Consider the following 20132-nt stretch of genomic DNA (forward strand, 5'->3'; position numbering starts at 1 on the left):
TTAAGTTATGCTGTCACCTTATCTGAAACAGCAGCATCTGTGTTACCCTGGAGGGTATCTCTCAGCTCCTTGATGAGATCCCTCTGTAGTCGTGTAAAATGTGTCAAATAGTTTAGCGAACGCATGGAAAAAGTCGCTGAAATAAAAACGCGCTTCCCGTATCTGTCCATAGTCCTAGAATCCTTATTAGGAGGATGAACAGAAGAGGAAGACTCCGACATCTTCTTTTTAGTGGCTGCTGCCACCACCATAGCATCAACGGGGACTCCTTTTGTTAGGTAAGTCTTGTCCTGGGGGGCAGTAATGAACTTACTTGGCTTTCTAGGGACCGGTTCCACTGTGTCCGGTGTCTCCCCTTCGAGCAATTAATTCCATTAACTCATCGAAGGGCGGAGTAACCCAGGAGGTAGAAGGCTGAGCACCAAATGCCTTCAGCAACACTGACTCGTCCTCAGTGGGGGCTAGGGACTGCCAATCACCCCTCTGTTTTAATATCTCCAATATGTCCGCAAATGAGACATCTTCGGAGGGTGATTTTGGGGACCCCTCTGACTCCTCCAAGTCAGTGTCAGACATTAAAGATTCCTGTGGGGAGTCTAAGTGCCTTCTCTTGCACAATCTTTTCCTCGGGACATCATCGGAGGGGGATTCCAGTGAGGCCTCAGAGGAACAGGGGGCATCCTCTAGGGATGGCTGAGACAATGGTGCTCCACGCTTTGGATGTGTCGTGGGAACAGAAAGAGAGCGGCTCCTTAGGGGAGGGAGAAGACGCGTCCGATGTAGTGGTTGTCTGTGTAGACAAAACCTTCCTCATGAGGTCAAAGGCCCCTGAACCTCGGGCCGGGGACTCTCCCGGTTCCGAAGAACATGGGAAGAATCCGAGACACGGGGCCCATGGGTCTCGACCCCGAGGACGGAGCCGAGCCGATCTGCGCCGAGGCCCCGAGAGGGAGAGTCGGCACCGAAAGGTCAGTACGACTCTCGGTCACGGAACCAAGGAGAGATAGTCGACTCCGAGACTCACCTATCGGTTCCGATGGAGTCGAGGTAAGTGGTGTCGATCGTGCTATGGACGGTTTCGGCATCGATGGCTCCACTATCATCAGCTCATCCTCTTCCGGCTCCAAAGACTGAATAGGTCTCGAAGGAGGACCTGTTGGAGATAAAGGGAGGCCTTCTAGTTTCGACACCAACTGGGAGGAAACTGCAATCAACCTGGAAAGAGCCGTGTTCTCCATCAGTTTCTGCACGACACGATCCACATCAGTATCAGAAAGTGGTCTGGAAGAACGGGTCGAAGGAGCCGAAGATGGCACCGACCGAAGAATCGACGGTGGTGGTAGTTCCGACACCGGTTCCAAGACCTGGGGCTCAGTGAGAGACAATCGTTCGACGCTCGGCCCCGAAGTCTGTGGAACCGGCGAACGAACTTTGGAAGATGTACTCGGAGCCGATGACATGGGCTCCGACATCTTCGACCCCTTCGAAGACTTAGAAGCCTGGTCCGACTTGTCCAAGGCTTCTTGAAAAGCAGGCTTAAGAAGCCCCCTATCAATAAGTTTCCTGTGTCTATCTGTCATGACCCTCCCACTGAAGGAATGACAAATGGAGCAATCCTCTTGCAAGTGGAGAGGGCCAAGACAGTAGACACAGGAGGTGTGGTTGTCAGTGATGGACATTTGCTGTCCACACTGGCACCTTTTGAACCCACTTTTAACTTTTTCAGACATACTGAAGAAGTGAGGTAAAAAAAATTAAAGAGAATTAGAATTAGAAGTTAGAAGGAGGTAGGCCCCAAAAGGGAAACCTATAGAAATAAACTAACTAAATAACTATAGTCACACACACACACACTATAGTAAATAAAATACAAGTATTCACAAACAAAAAACTATAACTTTTAGACTAACAAGAAGAAAAAAATACTATCTTATCTGTCAATATTCTTAAACTCTGGTCTGAGCTCTCTAACGCGATGTGACCTGTTGCAGCGGCAAACTAGATCTGAGTAATGGCAGGGAGGATTGTGGGATATAGCCTGGTCTCGAGCTTCTCTTAGATGCAGAGCTTTGCTATGCGGCCGACTCGGAGCCGAGGATCGGCTCCGAACCCGTGTGTAAAAACAAACGGCGAGATTGAACACTCTCACATCTACTATTTAAACTACAGTAAAGATTTAACAAGGCCTAAAATAAAACGAGGCCAAGAGAGCTAATAACTAGTCAAGAAAAGGCACACCAAGGAAAGGGAATCTACATGATAAGCTATAAGAGCTAAGCTAAGTCTAAATAGAGATGTATCAAAAAATTTTGTACTGGCCCGAGCTATGCGAGGAACCTCTGATCTAATGCAGCAGCAAACTAGATCTAAGGTAACTCTAGGTGCATCATGGGATAGGGACTTGCCCTCAAGTTGTCTGAAGACCTCAAGCTTTGTAGTAGGCCGACTCAGAGCCAAGGATCGGCTCCAAACCCATCTGTAAGAATGAATGGCGAGACAGAACAACTTCACATCTATTATGAGGCTTAAGAAACTTCTGGAAGAAATAATTAGCTTTCAGCAGGGAATATTACTTGCAGGTGGGGAATGGAACTTGATTTGCAATAGTCAGGATGTATCAGGGGAATGTAAAAGGGAAAATATCACAAAACGGAGTAGATTTCTGGAGAAATTTATGAAAATATTTGGTACAGAAGATGTGAATTCAGTGTTAGGAGCTCAGACAGAAATTGTATATATTATTCCACAGGGTGAGACACTGGCTCTTTTCAGCCTGTTAAAAATAGTGGAAATTATTTGAGAGTTATTAGGGAAGACAGAAATATCTTCAGAAGTTAAAGCTGGTGAGTGGGATAAAATGAAAATGGAGTTTAAATAGAAATAAAAAAAAATAAATATGGCGAACAAGTAATAGGAATTACCATAAGAGGCTGACAAAAATTGAAGAATTGCATAAATAAGGTGAATCACACAGATCAAGAAGAGGCACAATACAGAGCTCTAAAGAGAAAATAAGGGAGTAGCTGGACAATATGCAAGAGTTTAGAAAGATTGCTGTTAAGCAACTATTTTCAATAATAACCCCAGAGCACAAAAATGTTTAGCACAATGACTTAGGCAACAGAAAGTAGAAAGGAATGTTGCCAATCTTGGGTAAGTATAACAAGAAAAATAACCAGAGTTTCTAAAGAGGTATTAGAGATATTGTGGGAATTTTAAGAGCATTTATATAAGGCAGAGACATGAGGAAATCAAGAAAGAGAACAAATAGAAATATTTATGGAAGGCAGTTATGCCAAGGTTAAGACAGGAGGAGAAGAGATAAAAATGATAAAATGATGATGAATATTCATGAATACTCTCCAGTCCAGCTGGTGAACCTGGGTATCCTGAGGCAATGTTACAACTGTCTGATGTACACAGACAACCCTCTCATCCTACCACAAAACATTAACATATGCAAGAGATGCAATTATATAGCTAAATTGGAAGCTAAGCTCTCTCTACCCAAGACTGGAACAGGCAGTCATGAAGAGAAGGTTAACACTTGCACCACACCTCCAGCCTCACATAGACATACTAAACCAACACTGGCAAAAAATACACATAAATACATGAAATCATACTCGGAGGCTCTAAATAAACACCTGCAAAAGCATCAGAGATCTCCAAAGCAGACACCCCAAAAACCTGCACCTCCCGTCACAAACCAGACAACACATGAAACACAAAATCAGTGTGCCGCACAATCACAGCCCTTAAGGCGAAATAACATATCTAACACACTAGTAATAGGCGACTCTATAGTCAAGCACACTGACGTCTCACTCACTAGGCTGGACAAGGAGAAGGTTACTGTTAGCTGCCTGTCGGGAGCCAGAATCTGCCACATAACACAAGCACTCAGGTCACTCCAGAACAAGTACAAATATGACTCTGTCACTGTTCATGTTGGTGTGAATGACCTGACACGTACCTCCCTGGACTACATGAAAAGTGACATGGAAGAGCTCTCTGATCATGTAGCCCAGGCGAGTATGACCCTGACCCTGAGTAGCATCCTGCCCTCACCAAGAATGATACCGCAGTATAAAGAAAAAATTATCAATTTCAACAATTGGCTAAGCTTCTAGTGTCATTCAAAGAGGATCCAGTGTCTGTCAGCCTGGGACGACATGCTCAACAAGCCTCGTTGCTTCGCAAGAGACGGCTTGCACCTGTCACCCCCTAGGCTATCGAATATTGGCCAAGGCTCTTGCAGCCCCCATAGTGCCTTTTTTAGGCAAGGCTCAAAAGTCAAACCCACCTCCGTAACAGCACAAATAAAAAAAAATGAGGGTTATGCTACTCAACGCCAGGAGTTTAAATCTCAAAATGCACGCGCTCAAAGCACTCCTCAGTATGGAGAACGTCGACATCTGTGCAGTAACTGAAACCTGGTTCAAGGCTCCACAGAGCACCCCAGCACTACTGGGCTACAATTCATACCACACATTTCGGCCACAGAACATGGACCGAAACACAAAAGGAGGGGGTGTATCCATATTCATCAAGGATACCTACACCTCCAGGTTAGTGGTGCAGCATGATACCTCTGAAATCATCCATGTGCAACTAACATCGGGCAAATCTGCAATGCAAATTGTGGCCTGCTACAGATCACCCTCCATGACCCAGGACCACAACTCCGCCTTTCTGGAGTCACTGGAAAACATGAAGGTCCTACCAAATACCCTGATATTGGGCGAGTTCCATTACCCTACCATTAACTGGGAAAACTACTCAAGTACAAACTCCGAGGTCCAGCGCTTCCTGGAATTTATCAACTCAAATGCCCTGGATCAGCTGGTAAACTCCCCTACTAGAGGTGAAAACATATTGGACCTGGTCATCACCAACATGGGCGACAGGTGTTCCGCACCGAAGGTCAACCAGTCACTGGTTAGATCAGACCATAAACTAATCACTCTGGATGTCCACACCACACCACCACCCCCAACCAAGGAAACCACAGTGAAAAACTTTTCAATAGCAAACTTCACCTTACTTAAGACAGAGATGGTAAGGTTCACAGCCCCCACACTAAAGGATAACAGTGTCCAAGATGCAGGAACCTTTACAAATGCATTCTATGAGCACCTACAAGGATGCATGGATCGTGCCATCCCTGGCAAAACCAAGACTCACTCCCCTAAGACAAGGAAACCAGTCTGGTGGACCCCTGCCATAAACAGGCTATACAATAGAAGGAGGAAACTAGTTAAAAAAAAAAAAAAAGCAAATCCCAAGAAGGAAAAACATCCCTGATCAGTATCAGTAAGAAACTAAGGTCCCCCATAAAATCATCCAAGGCTAACTTCGAAAGAAAAATAGCCAAGGATTCAAAAGAGAACCGCAAAGCCTTCTTTAGCTATGTCAAGAATCTAAGTGGCAACTCGCAGCTATGCTCTGAGCTAGTGCAAAATAGCACAAAATATACTGAACCTACTGATATTGCCAACATCCTGGCAGACAGATTCAGTGCAAACTTCACCCCCCCTCTCACCCCCAAAAGGGCCCACAACAATACTGGAAAAGTGTAGTATCCCGAAAATCACAGATGCACAGATGAAAACAGCCTTTTCAAAAGCCAAAAGCACAGCGTCAATAGGGCCAGATGGTGTCCCAGGCTGCGTCTTGCATGAACTACAGAAGGAACTAACCTCCCACCTAAACACACTGTTCAACCTCAGCCTCTCCACAGGCTACATGCCCATAGAATGGTGCACAGCAATGCTTATTCCACTCCACAAAGGAGGGGCCACAACTGACCCTGGTAACTATCGCCCCATAAGCCTGACTAGCCTGCTCTGCAAGGCTATGGAGGGCATCATCATGGAACTCATTAACAAAGACATTGGGAACCTCAAAACACTTGAACCAACCCAGTTCGGCTTTGTTAAGGGCAGATCATGCCTACTAAACCTGGCTGACTTCTTTGAGACAGTCACCAAGGCCATAGATGAGGTGAAGGTGGTTCACACAGCCTACCTTGACCTCTCCAAGGCTTTTGACACCATTCCCCACTCGGGAATTATAGAAAAACTCACCAGCCTGAACATAAACCCCTACATCACGAGATGGGTTGCCAACTGGCTTACAGACAGAACTCACACGGTAAGGAATAGTGGGCTCCAGGTCCGACTCTAAACCAGTCACAACTGGTGTCCCACAAGGCTCGGTCCTGGGACCTCTACTGTTCGACATATACTTTTCAAAAGTACAGGCAAACACAGGAGGACTATGGCTAACCAAGTTCGCTGATGACTGCAAACTAGGAGCCATAACTGACTCTCTGGCTGACAAGGACATTCTCCAAAAGGGCCTTACTGAGATGGACACCTGGTGTCAAAATCATGGTCTCAAGCTAAATGCCAAAAAATGCATAGTCATCCCGTTTGGGAAAAACAAAACACCCACGAATTACCACATAGATGGCAGCCCCCTTAATACATAAGAGGTAATAAGAGATCTGGGGACCCCAGGTAGATAGTAATCTCTCCTTTGACAATCATATTGCCAAGGTAGTTAGGAACTCCTTCTATGTAGCCCATCTAATTACTAAAGAATTCGCATCTAGAAATAAAGAGGTTATAGTGCCCCTCTACTCATCACTCATCAGACCCATGATAGAGTACAATGCCCCATTTGGGATGTACCTCACAAGACACTTCAAACAGTTGGAAAGACCACAAAAGTACCTCACCAAGAGGATTACTGGCCTCAAACATATGTCCTATGCAGCCCGACTGGAAAAACTCCGGCTGTATTCAGTGGCATATCATTTACTCAGAGGTGATCTCTGCCTGACTTACAAAGCCATATCCAACTCAGAATTGATGGACATGCTCCACCTAAAGAAATCCAAGTCACTGCGAGCCACTCGGTCTAGTGAGCTAAACCTCGCCACAACAATAAACAGAACATGCTGGAGGGATAGATCCCTGTCACAGAGACTCCCCATGCATTGGAACAAAATTCCTAACTACATTAGGCAGAGCCCCTCACTAACACTGTTCAAGAGAAACCTTGACGAGTGGATGGGTAACAGAAAATACACCCCTGGGATCACTTCATTAGCTCTTCTTGACAGAGGCTCAGTGGGGTGGCAAAAGCTGACACACTCTGGCTAGGCTTATAAATGCCCTCGGGCAGATAGCCTAGTACCTACCTATGAACCTAATATTCAAGAAGGTCTCCAAGAGCAAATGGAATTCCTGTGGAAATTTGGAAGTTAGGAGGGAAGAAAGTGATAAAGTTCCAGAAGATTTTGTTTAACAGTATTTTAAAAACAGGAAAAGCACAAACATCTTGGAAGAATGCTATGGTAGCTGTATTAAATAAAAACCTGTAAAGATCCATGAAACCTAGTGTCACATAAATCCATTTCAATTTTAAACCATGATTATAAAGTGTTTATGTTTATACTAGTTAAAAGAATGGCAAAGATATTGCCACACTTGAAAGATATGGATCAATGCGGTTTTGTGTAGGGAAGGCAAACATTTGACATCATCAACACAACAATGATGATCCACAGGGAAGCAGAATATAAGAAAATACCACTGTTGTCAGTGAGTCTTGATGTAGAGAAGAGCGTTTGACAAAGTAAGCTAGGATTTTATGAGTAGAGCAATGGAAGCACGTGCATTCCCTGACACAATAATAAGGTTAATTAGGGTGCTATATGAAGGATCGGAGGCAAGATGTAAATTGTGAGAGTTCATCTCTAACAAGATGTGTTTGAACAGAGGAACCAAGCAGGGGTGTCCTCTTCCCCTTTGTTACTTGCTTTATATTTTGAACCACTGGTAAAGTAAATAATGGTCTCAGAAATTAAAGATATAATTGATATGGTAATCAAGAAGAGTTGGCTTCATTTGCAGATATTACTCTGCACATGATAGGTAGCGTTGTCACCTCATAGCAAGACGTTGTCCCGTTCAATTCTCAGCTAGAGAGTCTTCTGTATGGAGGCATATGTGAATGGGGCGTGCCTTCATTGAAGGTTGTGCGTCAGGGTTGGTAACCCGGTACGTAAAATCCACTACCAATCATTAGCGGACCGGAGTTCCGCTGTGGCGACCCCTAACCGGGAAAAGCCGAAAGACACAAACAAACAAACAAACTCTGCACCTGATAATCCAGAAAACAACAGCTCAATGTTGTGAAACATTCTGAGACATTTTCAAGTCTTTTCAGGCTATAAAATTAATGAAGGTAAAACAAAGACTATAGCAGTAAATTAAAATTACTGTTTAATTGCATTTTTTTCTGCATTTCAGTACTGTTTAACTGTATTTTTTCATACTTTAAGTTCTGTTTTTTGTCTGTAGTGGTTAATCTGTGCTATTTTGAGTTTTACTGTTTTCTTAACCCTTAAATTGAGCAGCATAGTCTGATACAGGTTTGCTGTATCCAGAGCTGCAGCTGCACTGTTTTTAACCATTTGTGATGTACTCCAGCTACATATTCTCCCTTAGTAGCATTTGTGTGAGCACCTACTTGTACTACTCTTAGACCTTCCACCCTTTACCCTCTTAGCTCTCTTTGGCCTCTCTCCCTCAGTTTCTGACAAATATGGGTGGACAATTTCCTATGCTTTCTCCTGCCAGACTGGTTGATATGGGCATTGTGAGACAGTATAGCAACTGCCTCATGTACATGGACAAACCTCTACTACTACCACCTAGGAACACAATTTGTGAGAGATGCAATTACATTAAGATCCTAGAGTCAATGCTCTCTATCTTGCAAGCCAGTATATCAGGTACTGAGAAGGTTGTCAACATAAACACCAGACTTCAACCACCACCCACACCTACACAACACACACCCACACATGGAGGTCCTCAACAAAAACATACCCAAACAAAAGAGACCTCCAAGGCAAAAACACACACAAACTCCACTGCACACCCCACCACACACAGTCCACATACTAGTGTCTCACAGCCACTAAGGCCGAAACATAAACCCAACACATTAGTCATAGGAGACTCCATTGTGAGCCACACAGATGTGCTCCTCACCAGGCTTGAAAGGAGAAAGTCACGGTTAATTGTTTGTCAAATGCCAGAATCCGCCATATCACCCATGCACTCAAGTCTCTAAACAACAGGTACTATTATGAGTCTGTCACAGTCCATGTTAGCATGAACGACTTGAGACATACCTCCCTGGACACAACATGAAAAAGACACATGATAGAGCTCGCCGAATATGTGTCCCAGGCAGGTATGTTCCTAGCCTTAAGCAGCATTCTACCATCACCCAAAATGATGCATCAATACAAACAGAAAATGATTGACTTTAACAATTGGCTTAGTTTCTGGTGTCATTACAAGGGGATCCAGTACCTGACAGCCTGGAAAGACATGACTGACAAAACATGATGCTTTGCCACAGATGGCCTACATCTGTCTCCTGGCAAAGGCTCTTGCCTCCCCCATAGTGCCTTTTTTTAGGCAATGCCATGAGTTAAAAACTACCAGCATGAAAATGTCATCAAAACGCAAGTTAAAGGTCATGGTCCTAAATGTTAGGAGTCTAAACATGAAACTGCAATCATTGCAAGCATTCTCTACCCTGGAAGATGCAGATATTTGTGCAGTCACAGAAACCTGGTTCAAAGCTGCAGAGTGCACCCCAGCCATACCAGGTTACTCATCCTATCATACATTCAGACCCCAAACTGTGGGCAGCAAAGCAAAAGGAGGGGGGAGTTGCAATATATAAAAAAGACATACACACCTCCAGGCTAGAAATAGTATGACACACAGGAGACACTCCAGGTGCAGTTAACCATTGACAGGACCTCTATTCAAATCATAGCTAGTTACAGGCTCCCAACTTTGACTCAATACAACCTCCATGGGACCAGATAACATCCAAGACTGCATTCTACATTTAACTCAGACAGGAACTTGCAGCACCATTATGCACCCTATTCAACCAAAGCCTGAGTACTGGCTTTGTCCCAGCCGAGTGAAGGACAGACACTGTCATACCTTTGCACAAAGGTGGAGCGTCTGCCGATCCAGGTAATTATAGACCCATCAGCAAGGCCATGGAGAAGATTATCAAGGACCTTATTAACAAGGACATTGGCAACCTTCAAACACAGTTTGGTTTCGTCAAGGGAAGGTCATGCCTGTTAAATCTGGTTGACTTCTTTGAGACAGTCACCAAAGTATTGAACGAGGGGAAGACGGCGTACACCACCTACCTTGAACTGGCTACAGCCTTCGACACTATTCCCCACTCTGGAATAATAGATAAACTCTCTCAACTAGGCATCAGTCCGGATGTTACCTGATGGGTAGCAAACTAGCTCACTGACAGAACCCACTGAGTCAAATAGGGAAGCCACCTCAAGCAGTCGACCTGTAAAGAGTGGTGTACCCCAGGGATCAGTCTTGGGCTTTTGTTGTTAGGGATATATTTTTCTGAGGTGCAGGCCAAAACCAGTGGGCTATGGCTGACCAAGTTTGCAGACGACTGCAAGCTGGGCGCTGTCATCAGTTTCCCTAGTGATGTGGAGATCCTCCAACAGGGTCTCACCCAAAAATATGAATGGTGCCAGAAACATGGCCTCAAACTGCATGTCAAAATATCCATCATCATCCCCTTTGAGGAGAGTGACATCCCCACAAATTATCACATTAATAACAAAGTCCTAAGCACGCAATCAGTCGTGAGGGACATGGGCATCCAGGTTGACAACAAACTGACTTTTGACCACCACATTGCCTCCATTGTACAGAAAGCTTTCTACATGGCCCACCTCATTAGTAAGGGTATCTCATCCAGGGACAAGGTGGACATAACATATCTGTATTCTTCCCTTATAACACCTATTATTGATTACAATGCCCCTTTCGGCATGTACCTCAGAAAGCACATGCAGCAGCTGGACAGACCACAGAGGTTCCTCACCAAGAGAATCCAGGGCCTCAAACATCTACCCTACACAGATAGGCTAAAGGCCCTCTCCCTCTACTCAGTCTCTTACAGACTCCTCAGAGGTAACCTCTGTCTGGCATACAAAGCAATCTCATTCCTCATCTTGATGGGACTGCTGCACATCTACAAGTGAAGCTCCACTCGAGTAACCTGCAAGCACAACCTCAACCTGGTATGTGACATCAACAGGACTTATTGGTGGGATGGATGTGTCCCAGAGACTCCCCCTTCTGCGGAATAGACTCCCATTCAACATCAAGCAAAGCCTCATTAACCCTTTTTAAGCGCAACCTAGATAAAGTACAGTTGTGTACACTTACCATAAATGTAGATGTTCGAGTGTATTCACTGTTGCATTCATCACACTTGGGTTATCCTGCCAGGGGTAGCCCTCAGTCAGCCCGAATACCACAACTTAGTATTTCTGCGTCGGTTGCTGTCACTTCAAGACTGACGTCAGAGGTATAAAAACAGGCAGCCGACGCCATTACATCAGTTTTTCTTGCCCAAATATTAGAAGCCCCCAAATAGGGAGCTAAGTTATGGTGGAAAAACACCGCCAGTAAAAAGTAAATACCAATAGCCCAGTAAGGAGTGAGGAAGAGAGAGACAAGGGGGCTGGAGGGTGGGAAACCAGGACTGCAACAGTGAATACACTCAAACATCTACATTTACGGTAAGTGTACACAACTGTACTATGTTGCAGTCGTCACACTTGGGTTGATTCCCAAAGCTGAAGAACGGGTGGAGGCAGTCAAGAAGAGTTGGGGCTGGCCATTAGGCCCTGCAGGACTGCTGTTGCAAAGCCCGCCCTGGATTTGGAAAAGATAGGCAGGTGGCAATGCTTAAGTAGCAGCTTCTAGAATATCCCTAGTAGGGACTCCTCTGAGAAAGGCTGTAGAGGTTGAAGTTGCCCTGGTGGAATGTGTTCTGACCCCCTGAGGGGGTGGTTTCCCATGGTGGTTGTAACAGAAATGGATACAGTGTGCTATCCATTTGGAGATTATTTGTTTTGATATGGCCTTGCCCTCTGCCCCTGGTGCAAAGCTGACTAGTAACAGGTCAGATTTCCTAAAGGGCTTAGTCCTATCAAGGTAGAATCTGTGCTGTCTATGCACATCTAAGGTGTGCAGGATTCTTTCCCCGTTATTTTGAGGATTAGGGAAAAAGGTGGACAAATGGATAGATTGGTTGAGAGCCACACTGGACACCACTTTAGGCATGAAAGTTGGGTTGGTCCTGAGGGTGACCCTGTCAGCATGAAAAATAATGAAGGGTTCCACAGCCATAAGTGCTTGTAGCTCAGACACTCTTCTAGCTGAAGTGATGGCCAGAAGCAAGGCTGTTTTCCAAGAGAAATTTTAACTCTGCTGATGCTGGAGGCTCAAATGGGGGTAGCGTGATCTTTTCCAACACAATGTTAAGGTCCCAAGCAGGGGTGGGGGCTCTTCTTGGTGGCCTTAAGTTGTTAGCCCCTCTCAGGAACTGCTTGATGAGAGGGTGAGAGAAGACCGGTGGCTCCGTGCTGAAATGAGCAGAGACGGCAGAGGCATGGATCTTAACGGAAGTGAAGGAAAGGCCTCTGTGGAGTAGGTCTGCTAGGTAATCTAGGATAAGAGGTAAGGAGGGCTGTGCTGTATCTGCTCCTTTAGTGTGAATCCAGGAACAATACCTTTTCCACTTATCAGCATAGGATTTCCTTGTACTGGGTCGTCTGGCTTCACGTATGACATTCAGTACTTGCTTGCTTAGGCTGGCTACTGGAGGAGAATTCGAGGAATAAGCCAGACTGTAAGATTCAGGGTTTGCAATTGTGGATGCAAGAACTGTCCCTCCTGCTGAGTCAGGAGAGTTGGGATCTGGGGTAGGTGCCATGGGGGCATTTGACAGACTGTGCAGTGGTGGGTAGCAGTGTTGGCGTGACCAGTCTTGGTCAATCAGGATTGCTCTTGGTCTTTCCTCCCTTATCTTGAGTAATACTCTTGTAAGAAGAGACAGAGGAGGAAATGCATAGATTGAGAGGTTTGCCCACTGGAAGGATAGGGCATCCACTTTCCAGGCCTCGCTGTGAGGTACCCTGGTGCAGAATTTGCTGAGCTGGTGGTTGCAGGGGGAGGAAAATAGGTCCACCTCCGGGATACTCCATTTCTGGGTCACAAGACTGAAGGTGTTGTAGTTTAATTGCCACTCGTGTGGGTCTAGGAGATTTCTACTTAAGTTGTCTGCCAGAGAGTTTCGGTTGCCTGGCAGGAATTGACCTTGCAGGTGAATATGCATGGCTCAGGCCATGCTCCACAAGGTCATGGCTAGCCTGCATAGTAGGGTAAGAGTGGGTTCCCCCCTGCTTGTTGATGTACCACATCACTGTGGTGTTGTCAATTTTGTTTAGTAGGGGTCCCGGTGAGAGTAGGGATCTGAAAGCTGTCAGTGCATGCTGAACAGCTAGCATCTCTTTTTGGTTGATGTGCAGATAAATTTGATTTGGGCTCCAGTGGCCCTGAATCCACCTGCTGTCCAGATGTGCACCCCAGGCATAATCTGATGCGTCTGTGGTTAGGGTCTGGGCGGTGTGGGGTTGTGTAAATGGAAGCCCCTTGTTGTGGTTGCATGCTGCTACCCACCAAAGGAACTCTTTCCTTAGACAAGGTATTATAGGAATGATAGTTTCCAGGTCCTGAGAATGTTGGCACCAAAGACTTTTTAAGTACCACTGAAGTTTCCTCATATGCAGTCTGGCATATGGAATTAGTAGAATGCAGGAAGCCATAAACCCTAGGGCCTGCAGGATTTTCCTTGCAGATAGCTGGGTTCTGGTGGCCATTTGAGCAAAGTAGCCTGTCAGATAGGCTTGTTTTTCTGGAGTAAGAAATGCCATCTGGGTTGCTGTGTCCAAGCTTGCTCCCAGGAATACAGTTTTTTGACTGGGGACTAGTTAGGATTTCTCTTCATTGATAGTGTAACCCAGGGAGGTTAGAAGGTCCTTTACAAATGGCAGGTGCTGCAACAGCTTTCCCTGACTGTCTGCCTGAATCAGGCAATCATCCAAGTAAGGGTAAATTTGAATATTTCTGTGTGCAGTAGGCAATGGCTGGAGATAGGCATTTTGTGAAAACTCTGGGAGCAGTGGATAAGCCAAAAGGAAGTGCAGAAAACTGATAATGCATAGATCCTGCCCTGAAACGTAGATATTTCCTGCAGGAGTCCCTGACTGGGATGTGCAGATAGGCCTCCTTTAGGTCTAGGGTGGCTAACCAGGCATCTTTGGACAGTATAGGGAGAAGCTGCTGTAGGGTAAGCATTCTGAATTTTGGTACCACCAGGAAGGTGTTTAGAATGGATAGAGCTAAGATTGGGCGCCATGTGCCCTCTTTTCTAGGTACCAGGAAAAGTCTGGAATAAAAACCTTGGCCTATCTGTTCTGCAGGAACAGGCTGAATTGCCCTTATGGAGAGCAGGGACTGAACTAGGTTTTGTGCCTCTGCCCACTGGTTTGGAGAAAGGTGTGGGAACCCTTTTGGGATTGGCAGCATGTGGAAATAAAATTTATACCCCTGTGATACTATGTTGAGGACCCATCGATTGTTGGTGATGGAGGCCCCGTTTTTTGCATGGTGGGCATGTTTTCCTCCTATGGGCATTAGCAATTGGGCAGAGGTGAGTAGTGGAGTTGAGAAGTTATTGTGAATTCTTTCCGTAAGGGGGTGGCTTAGCACTCCCTGCTTTAGAAGTGGAGGTACTCCATTGCTTGGATCTCTGCATACCCTGAGACTGTAATCTGGGGGTCTGTTTCCCCTGGGTCTAGTTTGAGTTGGCCTTGAGGGGGCTGGAAAGGACCAATGTTTTGAGGGGCAATGCCTACTGAATCTTGGAGGCTGCACTTGCAAAAGATCTTTGACTGTCTGCATAGACTTAGACTTTTCTTCCATCTTTTTTAAAACATCTTCTGCTTTGGTGCCAAACAGATTGTCCTTGTGCAAAGGAGCATCCAATAATTTTGATTTGACTTGGTCTGGCAAGGTCTGCTCCTTAAGCCAGGCATGCCTTCTAAGTACAGAACCTGTGACTGCTGCACTGCAAGATGCTTCTAGAGCATCAAATCCACAGTGCAGGGTATTGCTTGCTGACTTGGCTTGCAGAATGCATAAGCTCCTGTAATTCTTTATTTTCTGCACAGTCAGGAAAGGTAGATAATTTTTGTTTAATAAGTTCCATAGTATGTTGCTGGTATTTCAGCATGTGGAACTAACAATTCAATGTTCTAATGGTGAGAGTTGCAGAGGTATATACTTTTTTACCCCATCTGTCTAAAGCTCGTGAATCCCTGTCCGAGGGGGTGGGATTCTTAGCTGTAGTTGCTTTTATTCCTTTAGGTCCTTGGGAGATGACCTCTGGGTCAGCAGTAGGATTTTTGAAGAGAAATTTGTGAAAGTCAGGGACTCTGTAGTACCTATCCGGTTTCCTTGGAGCAGGGGGTAGAGTATCAGGAGTTAGGCTGGATTCCAAAAAGACATCATCCACAACATCCAGAACAGAAAGGATAGCTAAGGGTCTGTGCTGTGGTAAATCTAAAAATTCCCTGAGTCTCTTTTTGGACTGAGGATAATCCTGGCATTCCCAATGGAAATGCTCTCTCAAAGTATGTAAGGTTTCACCAAAAGAAAAGTCCTCTGGAGGGGAGGCAGAAGGAATGGATTCATCTGCATATGAATCCTCAAAGGCAGATACAGGCATGTCTTCATATTCAGAAACCTCAGCATCATCTGACTTCTGGTCAGATAAAGCTGCTAGGGACAAGTCTCTTTTTCTTTTAGCAGTGGAAGGCTGGCTTCCCCAAATCAGCATGATCAGGTCTTCTGCCATTTTAAGCATCTGAGATTGTGGCAAGGAAGCGGTTGTTTGAGTTTGGATTGTCGGTTTCCTAGGCATAGCTCGTACTCTAGGCCTTAGAAACTCAGTAGTTTTAGAAAGAACTGAAGACATGAAAGAAGTCATTGGTTTAAGTCGAATATTGGTAGTGTGAAGAACTTCCTCAGAAGCCAGTGCCTGCACAGCGGCTCCGGACCCATCCAAGGTAGAGACATCTGCAGGTTCCGTAGTCAAAGAAGAGTCTTTTGGCATACCGGACTCTGAATGGGTCTCTGTAGCGGCCTGTGAATCCATTGAAGCTGGCATCAGGGGCTGCGAAAGCACCTCACTGAGTACCGGTGAACTGGAGACTAGCTTAACAGAAGCATCGTCGGCAGTTTTGGTCCTATGCGGTCTGTCTTTATTCTTATGTTTCTTCGGAAGATCGGTAGTCGGATGGCTTATCAAGGCCATTTCGGAATACGGAGATCGAGAATGAAAGTATTTAGCTACAATAAGGGCCCAACAACGAACAGTTCGGGCGTTGAACAAGGCACAAAACTGACAGCGAGGTATGTTATGGTCTGAGCCTAAACAGGTGACTCGGTAAGAATGGAAATCTCGTTGTGGTATTTGCTTTCCACAGGCGAGACAATTGTTAACTTTTTCTGACGTCGGTTAGAGCAAGAAAAAAGGATCCCCAACGGGGTACTTAGCTTTTGAAGACTTCAGGATGATTCAATATCGGAATGAAAACTGAGCGTGCAAACTGCTTCTGCTTTGGGCTTCTCTGCAAAAAAGACTGATGTAATGGCGTCGGCTGCCTGTTTTTATACCTTTGATGTCCTGATGTCAGCCTTGAAGCAACAGCAACCAACGCAGAAATACTAAGCCTCTGGTAGTCAGGCTGACTGAGGGCTACCCCTGGCAGGATAACCCAAGTGTGATGACTGCAACAGTGAAACACGAAGAACATCTGGATGGGGAATAGAAAATACACCCCTGGGATTCCACCTGTGTCCCTGCTGGACAGGGGCATCGGGTGCAGACTTGTCAGAACAAGGGCTAAATTCTTGGCTAGGCTTGTAAGGGCTTCAGGGCCAATAGCCTAGTAACTTCCTATGATCCTACAAGTATCCACACATGAACTGGTTCAGGAATACCCATATTTATGGGGATTCAGTAAGAAGTAGCATTTAGGAGTAGGGATTTAAAAGGCTTCTGTTATGGCAGGCAAGGATATCTGGGAAGACAGTAAACAAAAGATAATAGAAAACTGAGAAACTGGAAGCTCTTGTTTATGGATAATGGATAGTAAGTTACAAACAGTGAAAATGTTTTAGTCCATTTAGTTTTATATACGGGTAAGAGGAGTTGTGGGCAATAATTAAAGAGAGTTGAAGGAATCTGGGAGGGGAAGATTGAAAGAGTTAAGTGGGATATGTTGGTCCTTATTAACAGAACAAGGTGGTTTTAGGATTACCTGATTTGAAAGGATATTTTAGAGCTACATAGTTAAGGCTGATAAATACATCACAAGCAGAAGGTTATAATTCAAAATGGAGAGGGAGGATGATGGTTCGGGGGGGGGGGTCAAGAAATAAACAGAATGAGATCTTGGACACAGATCCTTGAAAAGAATAACAACCATGCATAATATGATATTCATAAAGTGAGAACTAAGTCAACATTAAAATTGAGAAATGAGATTTTGCCAATAGCATTGACTGCAAATAGGGATCTACTTACTTCAGTTTTAGTTGGTACACTGCAGAAACTGCCAATCAACCCAGAGAACCATGCATGGTATTCAACCAGCAGCTGATCATCCAGACTGAAAAAACAACTTGTATAGTATGCTGCATTGAGCACAAACAGGTACTTTAAACAATAATGATCTCACAGGAAATTATGACAGAGAAAGACAGCTTTTGAACTACAATATTTCACATCCCTTCTGACTACAAGAGTCAAGTCTTCTCAATTTCTCTGTTTTCACAGGAACAGAATACTGAGATGATACTCATCTCTTAGTAGTCAGCATCTTTTTTTTCTTGGGTAAGACAGAAAAAAAGCTGTATGTGGGAACTGGTATTATGGTTAGGGTGTTTGCCTTATAAACACAAAGAAAATGTTTGGCTCTCACCTGTGAAGGAAAAACTGGCTAGGCTTAAAATGGTCCACAAGGTTAGTTAGCCTAGTACTTACTTATGAACCTATGATGCACACTACAAAAAGTCCTAACCTGTGTATGTTAAATGTCACATAGCTGCCTGAAAATTTCCTCTCTTGTATTTTACACCCCTAGCTCAAGATCAAGAAATAAAAAAAAAATCTTGTCTCATGTCCAGACTCCTGAGCTACTTGACAGAAAAAGGTAATTTCTAGTTACAGGCTATGTAACAATTAAGCTCTGCAACAGTAACAGTTGATCTCCAACCTCCGTAAATCAACAGGTCATCCTTACACAATTTCCTTGCATTAATCAAACATTTCACATTTTCTCTAAAACTCTGTGGAAAATCTGATTTTAGGTAATTTGAAAAAAAAATCTACAGAATAACCCAGCTGAACTCCAGGCTTCAGGGTATGATTCCATCCATCTTCATTTACTGATTGTGCTACTCCAAGAAAGTCACTTAAACAGATAGTGCTCATGGGTCACCCCTGAAAAGCCCGTGACTGTTTGATACCCCAATCAGTAAGACATTCTACGCCTTGTGCCTACTGTTAAAATAGCCTCTGGCACTGGATTAGAAGTGTAATTGGAGTTAAGAATAAATACATTTTCTCTAACAAAATGGCATGAGAATGCAAACATGCACCCTTAGGAACATCTATAGAAAACATCTGAATAGAAGACTGATATTTGTCTTAGGATTCATTCAAAATTATACTACATCTGATTCTCAAAACAATGCATTTTTTCTTGTATCTGACTTGGTTCTTGTTTGTAGACAATGTAGATTTAAATTTCAAAGTGTAACACATACCTGACAGTTGTCTTTTTACATGTATCTGATGGTGATTGCGAGTTAATAATGTAAGTGCTAGCGCTATCTGCTAGTTCAGCAACAGACACTGTTGGAAGACCTTCAGCAATTTGTTTATTTTCAGAAGAACCTACAGTAAATACAATAAAATCACTTTTATTAAAAAAAAACATTATCTACTACTAAACATGATATTCTGTATAAGAAATTAAAAATAAAATGACTGCATCAATTCTCCAAACTATCAAAAACAAAAGCATGTTACAGTAAATTGTCAGTTTTTGAATCTGAATATTACGTCTTCCTGTTGTAACAGATCTTCAAAGGGATCCAAGCCAAAACCAAACTCAACCATAAGTCTCAGTTAGCTGTCAAAATCAGCACTGCTGTAAAATAAAGGTACAGATGCTTTTGATCTTGCCAAACTTTCTTCACCAGAAATACTACTTAGCATAGTTTTTTTTACAAGACGCAGAAAAAAAGATGGATTGTGATAAATCTGCAAAGTAACTATAATAAAACATATTCTCAATAAGAGTCTCTTCAAACATCTACTATAGTACAACTACTCTGCTTTCTTATTTGAGCACATCTCAAAATCAAGTCACAGTAATGGAATGACTACTGAAAAAAGACAATGTAGAACAGAATTCTGGGAGATCACTTACTTAAGAAATCTATAAAAAGACTCTGCACCATAGACTATCTGAAGGCAGCACAGGTTCTGTAAGCTAGGTCCAAACTAGTAAAAGTATAAATTGTGCTTATAGTAACAAGAGTACAAATACCATCTGCTGTCACTTTCCGAGAACAATAAATGCCAATAGAATAGAGCCACAACTAACAAAAAAAAAAAAAAAACACCCTGTCACTCTTAATATGACAGGAAAAAGGATGTAGGTCCATCATGAAGAAATAAAATGGTATGGTAGTTTGCACAGTCATGTAAATTTTGAGGGAGGAAACAGACAAGAAAACTAAAAAAGTAAACAAAATGACAGGAAAAGTACAAGAAAATGTTGACTGTGAACAAGAAAATGCCAAATGGTTCCTAGACTACTTTGGCTTTAGCCATATCCAGCCACAGGGTCATCTTCAATATCCTTCAAGAAGCATGCCTAAGACAACCAGGAGTGCACCACCAGGAAGATGAAAGTTATGTACTTACTATAACGATAAACCTATTTTGCCTGTTTACGTCTTGTTCAACCTGTGGGTTATCGGATCCAACCCAGATCAGACAACCAATCAATTCCTTCAGACTTCCAATTTGCCAGGCTCTGCCTCCCT

The 20132-nt window shown here is 43.9% G+C and overlaps 1 protein-coding gene across 2 annotated transcripts in view; it reads right to left on the reverse strand.

Moving 5' to 3' along the window:
• The window catches only part of CARF (calcium responsive transcription factor), a 2518000-nt gene that overhangs the window by 1625040 nt on the left and 872828 nt on the right, over positions 1-20132 (reverse strand). For both annotated transcript variants that reach the window (XM_044075092.1, XM_044075091.1), the window contains exon 6: positions 18843-18972. In XM_044075092.1, the coding sequence (XP_043931027.1) occupies positions 18843-18972 (130 nt within the window). The remainder of the gene's footprint in view (positions 1-18842; positions 18973-20132) is intronic.

This window comes from Protopterus annectens, chromosome 6.part0 (assembly GCF_019279795.1).
Source record: "Protopterus annectens isolate FY-2018-M chromosome 6.part0, PAN1.0, whole genome shotgun sequence".
Classification (NCBI taxonomy): domain Eukaryota; kingdom Metazoa; phylum Chordata; order Ceratodontiformes; family Protopteridae; genus Protopterus; species Protopterus annectens.